This window comes from Anabrus simplex, chromosome 7, assembly GCF_040414725.1.
Source record: "Anabrus simplex isolate iqAnaSimp1 chromosome 7, ASM4041472v1, whole genome shotgun sequence".
In the NCBI taxonomy this organism is placed as follows: domain Eukaryota; kingdom Metazoa; phylum Arthropoda; class Insecta; order Orthoptera; family Tettigoniidae; genus Anabrus; species Anabrus simplex.
This window is the reverse complement of record NC_090271.1, coordinates 69,964,751-69,984,727: the sequence shown is the minus strand read 5'-3', so window position 1 is coordinate 69,984,727 and position 19,977 is coordinate 69,964,751. Positions and strand designations below refer to the sequence as shown.

The following is a 19,977-nucleotide window of genomic DNA, read 5'->3' as shown; positions in this document are numbered from 1 at the left end:
AATCACTGAAAATCCTGCTGGTGCTACAGCTGGCAATGAAGGGGCTGAAGATGAATCAGTTGAACCAGTTCACACATGGCAAGATGCCTTGTCACAAAGTTTACACAAGGAGTAATTTTTAATACCACCTATTCAATACAATTTATTCCACTATTGTGTGGTCAAATACACATAGAAATTATCAGAATTTTAAAGGTACATGTTTCGCCCACTTTTTATTGGGCATCATCAGCCTTGTTCAATCTTAAAACACACAATGGTCTGAGGAATCTTAACAAATTACATAAAACGTATTGACTTATTTCCTCTTATTCCAGGTGGAACATAGGGCCTCGACAAAATTTCTCCAGCTTGTTCTATCTGCCACCAATGCTTTCACCTCCCTCCATGTCTTGTTAACTCCAGCAATCTCCTCCTCTATGGATCTCTTCCAGGTAATCCTCGGTCTGCCTTGCCTGTGACTGCCTTGTGGATTCCAACTCAATGCCTGCCCTGTGATACTTTCTTGTGGTCTTCTCAGGGTGTGCCCAATCCATCTCCATTTTCTTCTCATTTTCTGTTTCTGTATGGGACTTTGACTTGTGGCCTCCCAAAGGTCTTTGTTTGAGATGGTTTTTGGCCACCATATTCTCATAATGTACCTCAAACACCGATTTAGAAAAGTCTATAACTTTGTCGTAATGTCTTTGGTCACTTTCCAGGTCTCACTTCCACACAGTAACACAGATTTAACACTTGAGTTGAATATCCTTAGCTTCGTTTTTATACGAATGTGAGGGGATCTCTATATTGGTCGTAACTGTGCAAAAGCTCCTTTGGCTTTATTTATACGACTCACCACATCTCTAAAAGCAACTCCATTCCTCTTACCATGCTTCCTAAGTAGCAAAATTCCTCTACCCTTTCTATATCCATTCCATGTAGAGTCAAGCTACAATTGTTACGATGGTTTATGTGCATTTCTTTAGTCTTTTTGTTATTAATCTTTAAGCCTACTTCTTTTGCTTCTATTTTTAAGTCATTCAGTTTGATTTCCATGTCCCGAAAACATTCTGCAAGAAGACAGAGATCATCCGCATAATCCAGTTCTTCCAATCGGTTATTTAATCCCCACTGAATGGCACGCTTTCTATTCGTTGTCTCTCTCAGCATACAATCCAGTGTCATGATAAACAAGATTGGCGACAGTAGACATCCTTGTCTTACTCCAGATTTTACAGCAAAAGGTTCAGGCAGCTTCTCTTTATGTTCTACTTGACAAGTATATCCATCATACATTACCTGTGTAAGACGGACTATCTTTTGTGCAATTCCAAACTTTTCCATAGCCTTCCACATTTTCCTCCGATTGACAGAGTCAAAGATCTTTTCAAAATCAATGAAAAGTATATACAGAGATGTCTGATACTCAGCAAATTGTTCAGTAATTAGCCTTAGTGTGTTAATCTGATCCACAGTAGACCGACCTTCTCTGAAACCTGCTTGTTCTTGACGTAGTCGCCTGTCAATGGCTATGCTTATTCTGTTCAGTATGACTCTTGACATCACTTTTCCCCCATATGAGAGCAACATTATTCCCCTCCAGTTATTGCAATCTGAGAGGTCGCCCTTCTTCGCTATCTTGATGAGGACACCCTTCTTCCACTCCTCAGGAAGGTATTCTTCGTTCCATATTAGTGTTAGAAGTGGCTCCATGATTTCCGCTGTTAAATCTGGATCTACCTTTAGGGCTTATGGGATAATATTATCTACATCTGGTCCTTTGCCACTCTTCATTTGTTTCACTGCTTGAGCAATCTCTTGTCGTGTTGGTGGTTCTACCGAGATGTCTGGATCCTCCAAAATGGTTTCAACTTCTTCGGTTCTCGATTCCTCACCAAGATTATTGAGTACTTCCATGAAGTGATGTCTCCATCTTTCCAATTGTTGTGTCTCCGATGTCAAGGTTACTCCGTTTGCATCTCTGACTGGTTTCTGCCCTGAAAAGTTCCTCCTAGAAAGCTTTCTCGTAATGACATATACTTCTTTGCTATTCCCGACTCTTGCTGCTTCTTCTGCTTGTGTTGCCAGTTGGTCTGTAAACACTTGTTTATCTCTCTTCACCAAGCTTCATAGCTGCAGTCGCTTAAGTGCAGCCAGTATCCAGTATTCGGAAGATAGTGGGTTCGAACCCCACTGTCGGCAGCCCTGAAGATGGTTTTCCATGGTTTCCCATTTTCACACCAGGCAAATGCTGGGGCTGTACCTTAATTAAGGCCACGGCTGCTTCCTTCCCAGTCCTAGTTCTTTCCTGTCCCATCGATGCTGTAAGACCTATCTGTGTCGGTGCGACGTAAAGCCAATAGCAAAAAAAAAAAAATCTCTCTTCACTTTCTTCTTAACCACCTTGTTGACCTCCCTGTATTTTTCCATTATACTGCTTTCTGGTTTCTTGTTCTACTAGAGTTGACAAGTGCTTTGCACACTCTTAGCTTTTGGATAGATTCCCCCAAGTGTCATCCGATATCCATTCTTTCCTCACTGGCTCGCTGTAACCCACTATCTCTCACACGTATCATGAAAGAGTTCTTTCACTGTGTTCCATTTAGTATTTACATCTTCATCTGGTTGTTCAGGGAGGGCTTCAAACCTGTTCTTCAAATGTATCTTAAATTCATTTTGCACTTCAAGTTTCCCAAATTTCCCAGAGTTGAAACGTTTCATTCGTACTGCTGCCTGTTTTACTGGTGCTGCCACCTTCAATCTAATATCAGCAATCATAAGGTGATGGTCACTCCCTACATCTGCTCCACGTTTATTCCTCACATCCAAGAGTGAATGTCTCCATCTTTTACTTATTGCCAAGTGATCAATTTGGTTTTCTGTCCGGAGATCTGATGACACCCATATCTTGTGGCAGTTCTTATGTGGAAACAATGATCCACCTATAACCAATCCAAAATTCTTCCTTTATTTTTATTACCGATTTTTGCATTTAGATCTCCCATCAATACCACAATGTCCTCCTTCTTTATCCGCGCCAGTGTTGATGTCAGCGTATCATAAAACTCCTTCTCTTCCTCTTCTGCTACCTCTGTTGGCGCATAACACTACTATGGTCGCAGGTCTAATTTTGGTTCTTATTCGTACAGTAATTATCCTGTGTGGTACAGGGGTCCATCCATTATGCTATTTTTTGCTTTCTTTGTGAGTAAGACACCCACTCCACTTGAATGCTGATCATTTTCTTCTCTTCCAGAGTAAATGAAGACACCACCCTCTTCTGTCCTCACCTCTCCGTAGCCTGTCCATCTTGTTTCACTCAACCCAAGTATCTCCAGTTTATACCTTTTCATTTCTGCCATTACTTCTCTCAGTCTGCCTGTTTCATACATAGTTTTCACATTGCAGAATCCGATTTGTGTCCTGTATCTCACTGCAAAAGTCGTCTCCATAAAATCCGGCTGGTATAAATTTCGTCTGGTTTCTGTAATAAGGTTAATTCAGGTGTGTGAGTTATTAGCCCACAGCACCCTAAGTCCAGTGGAGGGGCTGCCTCCTGTCTGCGCTAGACCACAGGATTTTCTGTAGGGGTTATCTCCCTTAGCCTTTAAAGATCCCTCTTTACCACAAGGCAGTGGTTTCTTCTTTATTTATCCCCAAGAAGAAGGGTTGCCTCATCCACCAGCTTTGCCGTACCAAAGGACTCCTTCTCCGCCGTTGCTGCCGTTGAAGTCTTCACCAGAGCCCCGTTAGCTGTCACTTTTCAGGGCCTTCACAGCTACCATAGCGATCATGGGGCACAGTCCCCACTGTACATCACCCCTACAGACAATCCCCTACATCATGCCGTTACCCACCTCCCATGACGTGGACGAGGGGTTGGCCTTGTGGGAGGCTAAAACGTATTGACGAAAACTTAATGGTATTGATACTGTGGTTGCATAATAATTACAGCACAAAAATATTGAATAAAATAAATACACATACTAAAATCACTTTGAAAAATTAAAACGTTTGTCTAAAAGTAATTGTGTCACATTGTAATGTAAAAATAATCCATGTATGGCACTGAAATGGATCTTCTTGATAAAAAGCTTGAACAATATATATCACGCCTGGGGAACAGATTATTAAAACCAAGGCTTCACAGGATAAGAATAGTACAATTAAAAGATAAATACGTATTTGATGAGGTTGAAGTCTATTATTTCAAATTAGGATGAAAATACGTAGTTGAATTGAAGGCGGTATGGATTAAGACATCTTAGAATGTTGGATAAAAGCTGTAGTATGTTGAGAAGTGCTAGTAAACATTGAAGCATTTGTTGAAAATGCAGCTAAAATTATTCAATAAAAGAGGGTAGGTCTAAATGACAATTTCGTGTAACCAGAAATGCCCCTTGTAGACGTGGATGTCTGTAGTAAACAATGTAGTCATTCTGGAATGAAACAGAAAGCAAACTTGACGGCGGGTAATTAGGTCGAGTGTATATCACTGAAAACTATTTGTTGAATAATGGGTACTTGCTCATTCTCCAGATGTAACGTACGTCTGTTTGGAGTTCCTACTTCTAGTGTTGTACTGATATGGTAGAGGTGCTGGGGAATGCTGAGGAGAAGAGGGGGAAGCAGAGCTTCACGTGCTGTTGTCATTATAGGAGGGGCGTTATTTGAAAGAGCAAGTGTGGGGTCGGTACCTTAAGTCCACGGCCACAACCTTCCCACTCCCAGCCCTTTCCTGTCCCACCATTGCCGTAAGGCCTCACTGTGTCAGAGTGACATAAAGTAATTAAAAAAAAAAAAAAAATTGTATGTAAAATGTAATAACTTCAAAGTTTATAACTGCACACTAAAACTTGAAGTAAAATGAGTAACTACAGTACAAGAGTACTATGATTTCACTAGAATTTGGAAACTATGAAGCACACTGTGAGCACACAAAAGTCAAAGTTCAGAAAGATACCCGTGCATGTTCTGGAAGATGCGTTCTATCGTGATGCAGAGAATTTTTAAATTTAAATTATGCCATAAAATATTATTTGTAACAAAATGAAAGACAATTTCAAATTTAAAGTCTGACTTTCGATAATGGGACCGATGTTCTTCAAATTACGAATTATCCGTATTTTGAATTAAACAATTTAAATACATGCAAAACCGCACCTCGTGTTTCCAGGAATGAGAGATTCTTTGAGTTAGGCAGCAATTTGAATGAACAGATTTCGAATTATCAAGGTTCTACTGTATAAAAACTTTGTGAGAAACTACACAGACACATAGCTGATTGTTACTAACAGCAACACAAAGACTCGCCTCTATGCATATGCTTGGTGCTTACTTCTAGCCTGGCTAGGCAAGCCAACCTGTAATAGTTGACTCAAATTTCACCACTGAAATATATCCCTCCCCAATTTCAGTTAAGTGCGGAAGATGCAGTCAAGACCAGGGCCTAGTGGGCCTAATGGAAAATATGGGCCTGAGTGTGGCTGCTGAATTTTGGATAAATTGAACTTGACCCGGACACGGAAAGTAAGTAGGTTACACGTGGAGGTGTCCGATGGGTATAGGACCCCTGTGAGAAAATATAATGTTAATTACCAGCAGAGTACAATGACAAGAACATTATACCTATAACAATATTTCAATATGAAGATACTGTACATACCATTCTGATCATACGGTTCTCATACTCTTCGGAAAGGTACTTTTGGAAAACAGTTGCGATGTTCATCACGTCAGACATGAAGTACCTATCTCTGTTTATCATTAATTTCAATGTACCTCCTAGGCTTATCTGCTTCTCAATACATTCACTTAGCCCCTTCAGTTTTTTTATCCAGTATTCCTGTCTTATTGTTTTGTACTGACATTGGGGAGAGATAACATGTTGTAGGCACTCTAACTCAGCAGTTTCTTGACAAGCCTTTTTAACCTGCTTGACCAATTCGTCCAATTCCTCCTCCTTCTGCTGTAGAGCTGCTTCTTGACTGTAACAGATGACAAAGAAATTCTCAATTTGTTGGGCACTTCCTCTAGTCAACTTTGTCACAATTACCAGGCAGATGTGCTTGTAAAAGTAAAAATTTCGAAGAATACAACATCTGTTCATTTACGATGTGCTGATTGATGTTTCCAAAATGATTTTCCATTTCAAACTTGTAAAACTACAAAAATAAATTTAGTAATATGCTTTAGCATATGAAATAATCATGTTTGGTCTGTATTGATAAACAATTACAATAGATTGAAAAGAATGTCCACCTAATCAATATATATTTTATTTGTAACTAGATGACCCGGTGAACATCGTACCACCTAAAATGGATTTGATTGTTATTAAATGAAACTTATTTGTAACTGAAATGAATTCAATGTCTTATTTACATGAGAGATAAATGCGGTTAACATTCAATGCAAAGATTTCTGGTAAACTACGTTTTTAGTTCTGTTTTCCATCGCGTAAATAAACAATGATGATGGTTTTCTGACATGCGAACATGCGACACAGTTGTCCATGTTAGAAACACAAACTCCAAGTTAATTCTGCAAACTTCCAATGACTGGCCTTGTGATCGTGAAGGCCAGGCACACGGGGAATTGCAACTGTTTAAAATCGAATGGCACGTCTGTTGGAATCATCGGGATGCGCAGAATCAAAACACCCTCTTCTTTGTACTTTCCCTTGATAATCATCGCCTTGACGTTGTTCATAAGCTTTTCCACAGCCAGACTCATTCCACCCATTCCACTGCATAGTCCAGATGGACTGATGTTATGCAACATGACAACTGAACCTATTTTCAATTGCAAATTGTGATTTGGAAATCCAAGCATTTCCAGCAAATTCAAAAATTCTATGTGATAGTTGATTACCTCATCCTGGTTTATAACTGTGTCGACCGATCTGAAGGAAATTTTTTTTTTAGAATGGACGTGTTGAGATCTTTGACACCTTTGTTTTTCACTCAGCCAATTGTGGTTTTTGTAGTTCAGTGCTATGTTAGGAAAAACACATTGAATGAGCTCCTGCTATGATTCGGTCAACTGACAAATAAGTGGGCAATGTGATGAATCTGGTCGATATGTTAACTGCGATTTTTCCATTGCCAAAGTCCAACAAGTGCTTCGAAAACACATCTGCATTTAGATCTTGTTGCAAAAAAACTTACATGTTAGTCTTCACATTGCAAGAAATCGCCACAAATTTGATGATTAAGCACGCGTTCAGTTTGTCAGCTACAGTTGATCGTGGAATAACTGGAAGAGCCTGATGAAAATCACCGGACAACAGAATCATGACTCCACCAAAAATGTTTTGATTGTCATGAAGATCTTTCAACGTTCTGTCCAGCGCCTCCAGTGACCTCTTGTGGGCCATCGTGCATTCGTACTGAACTATCAATTTGCATATCTGTAGAATTTTTGCCATTGCATGTTTTTGGCAATATTGCAAGATGGTGTCTCGTTAATTTGCATGTCCAGTTGCAATTTCAAGGCAGGATGTGCAGTTCATCCGCCATCTAGAAAAGTCACTGCTATTCCAGATGAAGCCAATGCTAGGGCCATTTCATTCTGTGATCGAATCCTTGTCAAAAGCAATGAAATTAGGAACGTTTCCCCAGTCCCTCCGGTAGCATCCAGGAAGTAAATTCCACCAGTTTGATTGTTTATAGCTTTTGTTAAAGAGTCGTACGCAGTCCTTTGTTGTTAATTCAATAGTGAAATGCTTGTTCAAACTGCTTCGGCTAATGTTTCTGTGTCATATTGTTCTCTTTGTAACTCGTGGTTAAATGCATCATGTGACAATACTATATTTGCTATCAATACACACATGTCTTCTATAATGATCAATGTCTCATTGTGAATTTCTGCAGTAATTTGCAATGTCTGATTTAAAGTTTGGCAATGCACACTATGCAAATCATCTTCAGACATGTCATTCTTATATTTGACCCACAAATCATTGAGATTCGAAGGGAAACGTGCAAATTTGATGCGGTGAGGAAGATATGATGAAATTTTTGAGCGTATTGTCTAATGTGAATCGTTCTTGAGCAGCTGTACGAGTTGAGACACCTCACAATAAGTTGCACACAGATGCCCATTAATGGTTCTCAGTTGTTGAAACGATGTCAGACCACGAACATCCAACAACAACAACAACAACAACAACAACAACAACAACAACAACAACAACAACAACAACAACAACAACAACAACAACAACAACAACAACAACAACAACAACAACAACAACAACAACAACAACAACAACAACAACAACAACAACAACAACAACAACAACAACAACAATCGGTGATAGTAACATTCGTCATTATTTGGATGCACAGTGTAGATGCGACCCTGAGCGCCTGAGGTAAAGACATTTGGATATCCTTCGACTTGTGTTCCTTTGTTTTCGACGCTGAAACTATTTCGACGATGCATTCCATGTGTAGTAGCGTGGCATTTCAGCATACAGCAAAGTGTGAGCAAAAGCATCTGCTTGACAAACCGAAAAGCAGCTCGTCAATTTTGTCGATGGTGGCCGTGCCACTGTCCACTGCCTTCTCTGAATTGAAATACACTCGATGTAGGGCGTCTTTTGTGGATCGGAAAAGAAAAGATGCGCCAAATCGCCTCAATGCTGCTGGCATAGCGACCCATCTGATACTGAGATACTTAGTCGTTAGCATTTGTCACAGCGAAAAGAGCCACATCGCTGCCTTTGTTCAAATATCTGCATATGTATTTGATCGACTTGACGGAGTTACAGTGTTCCACATTTATGTTAGTCGCAAAAGCCTTGGACAATATCAGCGAATATTGCACAATCCAACAATTGTCCACATTAACATCTTGCCCTTTGATCTTTACAACTGCAGATCATCCACTGTCCGCAGCTCATCACTTGGAACATTTACCACCAATAATACAGGGCGAGTCGTCGGTGAAAACTCTGCAAGGTCCATGAATCATTCTTAGTCGCCACTGCATGCAATTTCGGATCAACAGCTTCATCCGGGATTTCGGCTGAGATGACTGAATCGATTTCATCCGGTCTGATTTTGTCAACTAACCAAACCAAAACGCGCGTATGAGGCAGACCACGCTTTTGCCATCCAACGGAGTACACCCAACAATGAACCTGGCCATACAATGATGTTTTATGATGAAATCCATCAGAGATTTTAATTTTTGTTTAAAAACTCTGGCAGTGATGTCATGTCTGTCAACTGGTATTTGGCTAGGTAACAGTTCCTTCTTGATTTCCATCTACTGAGGGTTACAGGTGAATGTTATGAATACGTCTGGGCAGTCACATTGTCTAACATACAACATCGCATCTTGCGCATACTCATGCTTCCAATTTAAGTGGCCGGAAAAATTATATTTTTCCCATGTTTGCATTGCCGTTGGCATTAAACGCATCTTGCAGATGAATGTATTCTTCAGAGCGGAGCTGCTTTTGGTTCAAACGAATATATGTCAATCACTCAGTCTCAATTTTGACGTGTCAACCGTGAACTGATGGAAAAGACGGCAACAATTCAAAATGCGATTTACTTCACCTTCACAGATCATAAGTCTGTATGAATAAAAATTCATAGCACTTTTTTATTGGTTTCAGCGCCTGTTAGTTGATTAACCATTTTGATGTTGAAATGGTATCCGTCTTCGCCCTGCCAAAAGATCAATGGATGCTGTAGCATATCGTAAGTCCTGTGCGTTTTAGACACGCATTTCAGTTCCTTGTTCCGACAATGAAACATGATATCTCTAGAGTGCAAATTTTCTCCAACTATAACAACAGCCATTTCATCGCTTGTAAGCGAATTGAGCCTTCTTGCATGCTCACCAGCAGGCGTTTTGTCAGGTGTGATGACTATATTACAGTTATCGGATGACATCCGAACCAACTCAATTTTGAAAAATTTGATCAATTTGTTGTTTTTTGAAAAATTTGATCAATTTGTTGTTCTGATGAAGAAATGTTTGCAATTCTCTGACAATAGCTCGCTTTGTTATGGGATTATGAGCACAACGCTTACTAGCTTCCGCTTCCGAATTGTCCATGAAATATATTTGTAAGAATTGATGGTCCGCATCTGGTCCTGGTAACAACGCTCCTCCTAAATGATATATTTGCCCTTGAATTTTGAAAGTGGGCATGAAATTGTCCTGTACAATATGCATTGCGCCAAACAATGTCATTTGGAAACGACCATTGTACTTTTGGATGTTGGCCAGGAAATGGGTAGATCACTTCCCGTTCCAGAAACTAATGAGCTCTGGTGGCGGGACCAATTGTGGCAATTTCACTTTTTCAACGGCACAACACAACCCAGGAGATTCACTGGCGAATTTCAATGCCTTACAATGTGGACAAACTACTGACATTTCTCCAATTGTTATTGATCTATCCGTTCTGTAACGAATTTCCGGATCGTAATGGAATGCCGCTCGTTCCAGGTTCACAGGAGAACCGCGTTGGCGCAATTGGTAATTATCACTGAGTTGTGCTCGCTGGTGTTGTAACTGATGTTTACAAACTCTTTGCATTCTGAATGTATTCGCTTGTTCATTTTCAGTCGCTCTCAAATGAAACTGGACATGTCAATACGACTATTTTCATTTTCAGTCGCCCGTTGGTCATCAGTGCTGTTTGCCCGTGAAGTACCTCGCCGCACATTTTACTGACTTTGATGACCTATGTCAGCTAGTCCTCGCCTTGGCATTGTAATGAACACTAAAACGACACACAATTTTGTCATTGTAACGAACATTGTAAAACGACGGGGAATTGTTTTCACAGTCAATGAAATCTGTCGAACTTACCTTGAGAACTTTACAATACTGAAAAATTTATTATGTCTAAGCCTGCAAGGACAATTTATCTTAATAGAATGGCTGATGAAAATGAATGTTTGCAAAATCTAATTTAATTCGTTTCAATGAAATTTATTCACAAAAATCCACTACTTCTATTTTTTATGAAAGAATCTTCTGAAATGTAATAGATTTCACAAAACTGCACGGAATGAATAACAAAACTGTGCATGGTGCAGCTGTTCGCATGGTACCATGAACGCTATCTATTGAGACAATTCCCACACAAAAATACTAATTTTGATTTTTCAGCTGTTCCTTTGGGTTTTTCATAACATTTTTCCTAAACCACCCCAGTATTAAGGTGAAGAAAACAAAAAAAATTATTCATGCGGTCGAGCCATTTTAGAGTTTTTGTGAGACAATTTATTTTTATATACAGATATTATACATACATGACAATGTGGTACCAGTTTCTATCATGTACTAGGTCATCTTCAACCATGTATAATTAAAACTGACAAATGTTTAGCTTATTGTTTCCTTGAAACAACTGTAAAACTTGTTCATAAAATCTAACAGTGTACTTATTAAGCCATTATGGTGCTATTGTGAGTTGAAATTCTATTTTTTACAAATAAAATCACACACAAATGACATCACAAGTATTAGAATTTTGATAAATATCTGAATTCATCTCATCAGGTGTTATTTTGGTTGAGTCTTAATAAAATAATAGAGTTTAAAATTTTGGGCTTGTTGGTTCTTTGTGCCATGTGAACACAAGTCTTATTACACCACTTCTGCGAATTTATTCCAGCTATTTGATTTTCCCTGCAACCTCATCTTTCACAGATCATTGAGGAAAACAAAAAAAATGTTGTATAGGAATTATTTGGGAGAAACGACTTTCATTATGCTGAAGATGTAAAGTCTGTTTAATTTTAGATAATTTTATCATCATTGGGTGAAAGACATTATAATTTCAGAACTAAATACTTAGCAGTGCATATAAGATCTATGTTTTCAGGAGGACACTAAGAATCAAAAATATATTTTAAGGCTGCATAACCAGTTTGCTGGAACAGGTGATAAGAAAGTTCATCAGATTATTACAACTTCCTAAAAATGACAAAGAAGCTTTCACATAACCAGTTTGCTGGAACAAGTGATTATATGGAAGTTCAGACAAAGAAGCTTTCATAATTTGTTTCCTATGAATTATGTCCTGAAAAATATTTATTCTAATATTAACTGCTTAATGAATAGTTTGTCTGTTCCGCAATTATGTTTTTAGTGATATCTTACTTTCCCCAGTGCATTTTTGTTAAATCACATCTTCCTTTTCCATTGAATACTCCAATAAGAAACAAAAAGTAACATGATCTAAAGGAAATTATAGTTTAGTGTTACAACAATATTACCTTGGAATATCCTCTTCTTTCCACTCAGTCTCCAATTTGAGATCTTTTGCATATTCCAAAACTGAATCCAATGCTTTCTCTTCAGAACGTTCAAGAATAACTCCAAGAGTCACCACAGCAATGCTTCAAAGAAGAGAGGAGTTTCAGTGAGCAATCAATTAATTTTTCACAGACTCTTAGAACAATGATGTGCAGAGATGTGAATGATAGGCACGAATAGGTTAGAATGCAAACATATTTGAACAAGGCGCAAGTTTAATCTAGTCGCTCTACAGTTATGCTGGTGATTTGCATAAATTTCAGGGGTTCTGATAGTTCAGATCGCTAATATTAATGCAAATCTCACTGCAGAACTGCCGTGCAGGTATACGACACTTGCGCAAAATCAATCAATCAATCAATCAATCAATCAATCAATCAATCAATCAATCAATCAATCAATCAATCAATCAATCCTGATCTGCATTTAGGGCAGTCGCCCAGGTGGCAGATTCCCTATCAGTTATTTTCATAGCCTTTTTTTACATGATTTCAAAGAAATTAGAAATTTATTAAATATCTCCCTTAATAAGTTATACCAATTCCTAACTCCCCTACCTATAAATGAATATTTGCCCCAATTTGTCCTCTTGAATTCCAAATTTATCTTCATATTGTGATCTTTCATACTTTTAAAGACGCCACTCAAACTTATTCGTCTACTAATGTCATTCCACGCCATCTCTCCGCTGACATCTCGGAACCCAACTTAGCACACTGGGGCGAAACGCTAGCAACCAGAAATGAGCTGGCTGGAAAATTTATAATGTCCAATAACAGACCAACTACATTGGTATTACATACCACTTAGTCAAGCACCTCTTCTTCTTTCTCCCAATTCTTCCCAGGCCAAACTTTGCAACATTTTTGTAACACTACTCTTTTGTTGGAAATCACCCAGAACAAATCAAGCTGCTTTTCTTTTGATTTTTTCCAGTTCTTGAATCAAGTAATCCTGGTGAGAGTCTCATACACTGGGGCCATACTCTAGTTGGGGTCTTACCAGAGACTTATATGCCCTCTCCTTTCCATCCTTACTACAACCCCTAAACACCCTCATAACCATGTGCCGAGATCAGTACCCTTTATTTACAATCCCATTTCTGTGATTACCCTAATGAAGATCTTTCCTTATATTAACACCTAGATACTTACAATGATCTCCAAAAAAGAACATTCACTCCATCAATACAGTAATTAAAACTGAGAGGACGTTTGCTATTTGTGAAACTCACAACCTGACTTTTAACCACGTTTATCATCATACCATTGCCTGCTGTCCATCTCACAACATTATCGAGGTCATATTTGTTAATCTGTACAGAATGACATCATCTGCAAAAAGCCTTATCTCTGATTCCACTTCTTTACTCATATTATTTATATACTGTATATAAGAAAACATAAAGGTCCAATAATACTGCCTTGAGGAATTCCTTTCTTAATTATTACAGGGTCAGATAAAAACTCACCAATTCTCTGAGTTCTGTTTTCTAGAAATATTGCAACCCATTCAGTCACTCTTTTTTCTAGTCCAATTGCACTCATTTTTGCCAGTAGTCTCCCTTGATCCACCCTATCAAATGCTTTAGACAGGTCAATCTGCTATATCTTGCTGGAATCCTACAAGTTGAGTTTCAGTGGAATAACCTATCCTAAAACCAAACTGCCTTCAATCGAACCAGTTATTTATTTTGCAAACATGTCTAATATAATCAGAAAGAATGCCTTCCCAAAGCTTACATGCAACGCATGTCAAACTTACTGTCCTGTAATTTTCAGCTTTATGTCTAGCACCCTTTCCTTTATACACAGGGGCTACAATAGCAACTCTCCATTCATTTGGTTTAGCTCCTTCAACCAAACAATAATCAAATATGTACTTCAGATATGGTACTATATCCCAACCCATTGTCTTTAGAATATTCCCCCAGAAATACTAGCAATTCCAGCTGCTTTTCTAGTTTTCAACTTTTGTATCTTATTGTAAATGTCATTGTTATCATATGTAAATGTTAATACTTTTTAGCATTAGTCACCTCCTCTATCTCGACATTATCCTTGTAACCAACAATCTTTACATACTGCTGAGTGAATACTTCTGTCTTTTGAAGATCCGCCTTGGTTAAGTAAGTCTGCATTTTAACTTATTCATGGCTATAACTTCCATCTCTAATGATGTGCGTGGAAGAGATACATATATTGTAATAAGTCTTCTACGAGGCCAGATCGGAAAGTAATACACAATAATTCTTTTCTCCTCTGGTATTGCAGCTGGAATGTTGAAATTTCATGACTGTATAGTTTGAAGTTATAATACCACTATTTATGGTCCGATACTGGACATTATAAATTTTCCAGCTAATTCATTCCTGGTTGTCAGCGTTTCGCCCCCGTGTGCTAGGCTGGGCTCATCAGTTGGTACCTAGCACACCTACCAAGACGCTGACTAGTGCATATCCTGGAGGCCACTGCGTAGGCTAATTGTAGCCACCGGCAGTGCCAATGCACTATGAGAGACTTTGTCTCGTTACCAAAAATTGATGCCTGCTTGGCTATCAGATGATATAGATGTTTATTCCCGTAGGGAATCTGAAATATTTGTTCCGAATTAGTAAATTTATAATACCAATATAAATGGTCCGTTATTGGACATTATAAATTTTCCAGCTAACTCATTCCTGGTTGTCAGGGTTTCGCCCCCGTGTGCTAGGCTGGGCTCATCAGTTGGTACCTAGCACACCTACCAAGAAGCTGACTAGTGCATACCCTGGAGGCCACTGCGTAGGCTAATTGTAGCCACCGGCAGTGCCAATGCACTATGCGAGACTTTGTCTCATTACCAAAAATTGATGCCTGCTTGGCTATCAGATGATATAGATGTTGATTCCCGTAGGGAATCTGAAATATTTGTTCCGAATGAGTAAATTTATAATACCAATATAAATGGTCCGTTATTGGACATTATAAATTTTCCAGCTAACTCATTCCTGGTTGTCAGCGTTTCGCCCCCGTGTGCTAGGCTGGGCTCATCAGTTGGTACCTAGCACACCTACCAAGACGGAACAAGTATGCACTAGTCAGCATCTTGGTAGGTGTGCTAGGTACCAACTGATGAGCCCAGCGTAGCACATGGGGGCGAAACGCTGAGAACCAGGAATGAGTTAGCTGGAAAATTTATAATGTCCAATAACGGACCATTTATATTGGTATTATAAATTTACTCATTCGGAACTAATATTTCAGATTCCCAACGGGAATCAACATCTATATCATGTGATAGCCAAGCAGGCATCAATTTTTGGTAATGGGACAAAGTCTCTCATAGTGCATTGGCACTGCCGGTGGCTACAATTAGCCTACGCAGTGGCCTCCAGGGTATGCACTAGTCAGCATCTTGGTAGGTGTGCTAGGTACCAACTGATGAGCCCAGCCTAGCACACGGGGGCGAAACGCTGACAACCAGGAATGAGTTAGCTGGAAAATTTATAATGTCCAATAACGGACCATTTATATTGGTATTATAAATTTACTCATTCGGAACAAATATTTCAGATTCCCTATGGGAATAAACATCTATATCATCTGATAGCCAAGCAGGCATCAATTTTTGGTAATGAGACAAAGTCTCTCATAGTGCATTGGCACTGCCGGTGGCCACAATTAGCCTACGCAGTGGCCTCCAGGGTATGCACTAGTCAGCGTCTTGGTAGGTGTGCTAGGTACCAACTGATGAGCCCAGCCTAGCACACGGGGGCGAAACGCTGACAACCAGGAATGAGTTAGGTGGAAAATTTATAATGTCCAATAACGGACCATTTATATTGGTATTATAAATTTACTCATTCGGAACAAATATTTCAGATTCTCTACGGGAATCAACATCTATATCATCTGATAGCCAAGCAGGCATCAATTTTTGGTAATTAGACAAATTCTCTCATGGTGCATTGGCACTGCCGGTGGCTACAATTAGCCTACGCAGTGGCCTCCAGGGTATGCACTAGTCAGCATCTTGGTAGGTGTGCTAGGTACCAACTGATGAGCCCAGCCTAGCACACGGGGGCGAAACGCTGACAACCAGGAATGAGTTAGCTGGAAAATTTATAATGTCCAATAATGGACCATTTATATTGGTATTATAAATTTACTCATTCAGAACAAATATTTCAGATTCCCTACGGGAATCAACATCTATATCATAGTTTGAAGTTTACGCTACAGACAGTATTTTGTTTTCATGTGCAGCTCTAGCGAGAGAAGCCAGAACTACGAAACAAACAAGGCGCGCATGTTACTGTTGTCCACATGTAAACAGCAGGAAAGTGTAGTTCAATATTTTAGGGCCAAAGTGCATACACAAGTGAAATTCACAGGGACATGTATGGGGACAACTGTGTGGACCATAGCAATGTCTCCAGGTGGTGTGAATTCTTCCAAGAAGGCCGTGTGGACCCTAGTGATTCACGATGTTCCGGGCGGCCGGTAACATCTTCGACTCCACAGAATGACCGCGCCACTGAGGCAGCAATTTTGAACGACCGGCGTGTGCACCTGCGAACCTTATCACAGACGTTCAGAGTTTCCTATGGTGCGGTGTACGACATTGTTCATGACACGTTGAAACTCCGTAAAGTTAGTGCTGGCTGGCTGCCTAAGAACCTGACAAAACCACAAAGTCCAGTGAATGATAAGCATGGATCACTTAACGCATGATGCCACACACAGAACGGCATGACTTTCTGAAATGAATCATCACAGGTGATGAGTTGTGCACATACCGTTACATGAAACCAAGTGGGCCTCTATGGAGTGGAAACATGCTGTTTCCCCAGTACGAAAAAATTCCAAAATGACTCAATCTGGTAGGATGGTACTTGTGACCGTGTTCTGGGACATTTTTGATGTGTTGCTGGTGGACTTTGCTGAACAAGGGACCACTGTGAATGCTGCAGCCTACATTAAAACTTTGATTAAGTTGAGCCGTGCCCTTCGTGACAAACACTGCAACATTAATGCTGATGGTGTCAAACTTCTTCATGATAATGCCCATCCCCATGTTGCTGCACCTGTTTGTGAAAAACTCTCCAAACTTGGGTGGGAGGTGTCCCAGCATCCACCATACAGTCCGGACCTGGCACCGTTGGAGTTTCATCTGTTTGGTTTCATGAAGAAATTCCTGGCCGGCCAACCCTTTGTGACAGATGCAGAAATGAAATCAGCAGTCCGCAGATGGCTATACTCCACCAAATGGAATTCTACGAACAGGGTATATGGAAAATGGTACCATGATGGGAGAAATGTGTTGAGAAACTTTGTGACTCTAGAAAAATAGGTCAAAGATGTAAGTTAATTTGTGATTTGTTTGGTTTTTGCACACATTAAACATTTTGGGGAAAAAATTATTGTGTGTTATTTTCCAAACTGCCCTCGGATAATTAATTTTGACTAATTATTAGCTTCACAGTAAGGCATCAATTGAAAAAAATGAAAATGAAAATCCACTGCTTTTTTCCAGTCATTCGACCGGGTCAGGAATGGAATGAATGAAGCTCCCATCTAGTGGCAAGAATAGGAATTATGCCAGCGCCAAAGCCTGTAGCACTCCTCCTGGGCAATGATTAATGACTGACAGATGAAATGAAATGATATATTGGAAAGTGTTTCTGGAATCAATGATGGCAGGAAAACTGCAGTAGCTGGAATAAAATCTGTCTCACCTCTGCTTTGTCCAGCATAAGTCTTGCTTGGAGTGATCAAGATTTGAACCACGGAACCCAGCGGTGAGAGGCTGGTGCGCTGCCACCTGAGCCACAGAGGCTTGGGCATCAATTATAATTTCTTAATCTACTTGCCTCTTATTAGGCATTAATTGAAATTACTTTCTTCTATTATTTATAATTCTCATGAATGATATAATTGTAATTCATAAATTTCCAAAAATGCTAGTAAATGGGTGCCAGTGGCACCACCATCATCACCACCTCCTCCTCTCCACAGACTACACCAGCTACATGTCTTTCAACTGCAGATGAGCAATTGACCACTGTTAAAGGAAAGCAATGCAATAAGTGGACTAGTGAAATGATTGAAGACTTAATGCGTTGTTTCTATCAGTCTACAAATGGGGAGAAAAGAAGTTACAGGAAAGTCGTTCACTACACTGTATCCCCATCTTAGCAACACTGTGTCAACAAAATCAGATCAAAAACAGATCAAAATCACTAACAATCTTCCCCCAAGTACTGCACAGACTGCCACTGAGAACTCAAAAAATTACGCAGAGAAAAGAATGATGAACCTGAAATAATGAACCAAAATTTGCCACCTGTACTTCATGATAGTGAAACAAGCCTGCAAACTCCTCAAAAGTTCCAAGAACTAGGGCACATTTTCAGACAGCATTGATTGAATTCAAAGGAGCTGATCTGACAACCAAGTAAAACAACTAAGAACTTTCTGAACATCTGAATGTGCACATACTACCTCAGCACATCCAAGAATCCCACTACCTTGAAGATCTCCACTGTGTAGTCTAATGCTCTGTTGTTGCAGTAGTTAGATCTTTGGTACTAAACTCAACCCCAGCAGTGTTCATGATAATGATCTTCCATAAATGAGAAAAATATCAAGGAAAAGGTGGAGACCATCAGGGCAAACCTAGGACGTCTCTCTCAGTACAGGAAGAACATCAACAGATCAAAGAAATTGGTGAAAGAAGTCCAGAAAATCATTTGACCACTCAAAATATGGGCGCTAACCCTCGACAAACTGATAGTTGATATAGATGTTGATTCCCATAGGGAATCTGAAATATTTGTCCTGAATGAGCAAATTTATAATACCAATATAAATGGTCCGTTATTGGACATTATAAATTTTCCAGCTAGCTCATTCTTGGTTGCCAGCGTTTCGCCCTCGTGTGCTAGGGTGGGCTCATCAGTTGGTACCTAGCACACCTACCAATACGCTGGCTAGTGCATACCGTGGAGGCCACTGCGTAGGCTAACTGGAGCCACCGGCAGTGCCAATGCACTAAGAGACTTTGTCTCATCACTAAAAATTAATGCCTGCTTGGCCATCAGATGATATAGATGTTGATTCCCATAGGGAATCTGAAATATTTGTCCTGAATGAGCAAATTTATAATACCAATATAAATGGTCCGTTATTGGACATTATAAATTTTCCAGCTAGCTCATTCTTGGTTGCCAGCGTTTCGCCCTCGTGTGCTAGGGTGGGCTCATCAGTTGGTACCTAGCACACCTACCAATACGCTGGCTAGTGCATACCGTGGAGGCCACTGCGTAGGCTAACTGGAGCCACCGGCAGTGCCAATGCACTAAGAGACTTTGTCTCATCACTAAAAATTAATGCCTGCTTGGCCATCAGATGATATAGATGTTGATTCCCATAGGGAATCTGAAATATTTGTCCTGAATGAGCAAATTTATAATACCAATATAAATGGTCCGTTATTGGACATTATAAATTTTCTAGCTAGCTCATTCTTGGTTGCCAGCGTTTCGCCCTCGTGTGCTAGGGTGGGCTCATCAGTTGGTACCTAGCACACCTACCAATACGCTGGCTAGTGCATACCGTGGAGGCCACTGCGTAGGCTAACTGGAGCCACCGGCAGTGCCAATGCACTAAGAGACTTTGTCTCATCACTAAAAATTAATGCCTGCTTGGCCATCAGATG

General features: G+C 39.8%; 1 protein-coding gene across 3 annotated transcripts in view; it reads right to left on the bottom strand.

The window, feature by feature from the left end:
* Nucleotides 1-19,977, bottom strand: part of LOC136877253 (uncharacterized) — a 285,454-nt gene that overhangs the window by 43,251 nt on the left and 222,226 nt on the right. For all 3 annotated transcript variants that reach the window (XM_067151121.2, XM_068228579.1, XM_067151120.2), the window contains exons 7-8: nt 12,237-12,359; nt 5,648-5,969 (exon numbers count right to left, since the gene is read on the bottom strand). In XM_067151121.2, the coding sequence (XP_067007222.2) occupies nt 5,648-5,969; nt 12,237-12,359 (445 nt within the window). The remainder of the gene's footprint in view (nt 1-5,647; nt 5,970-12,236; nt 12,360-19,977) is intronic.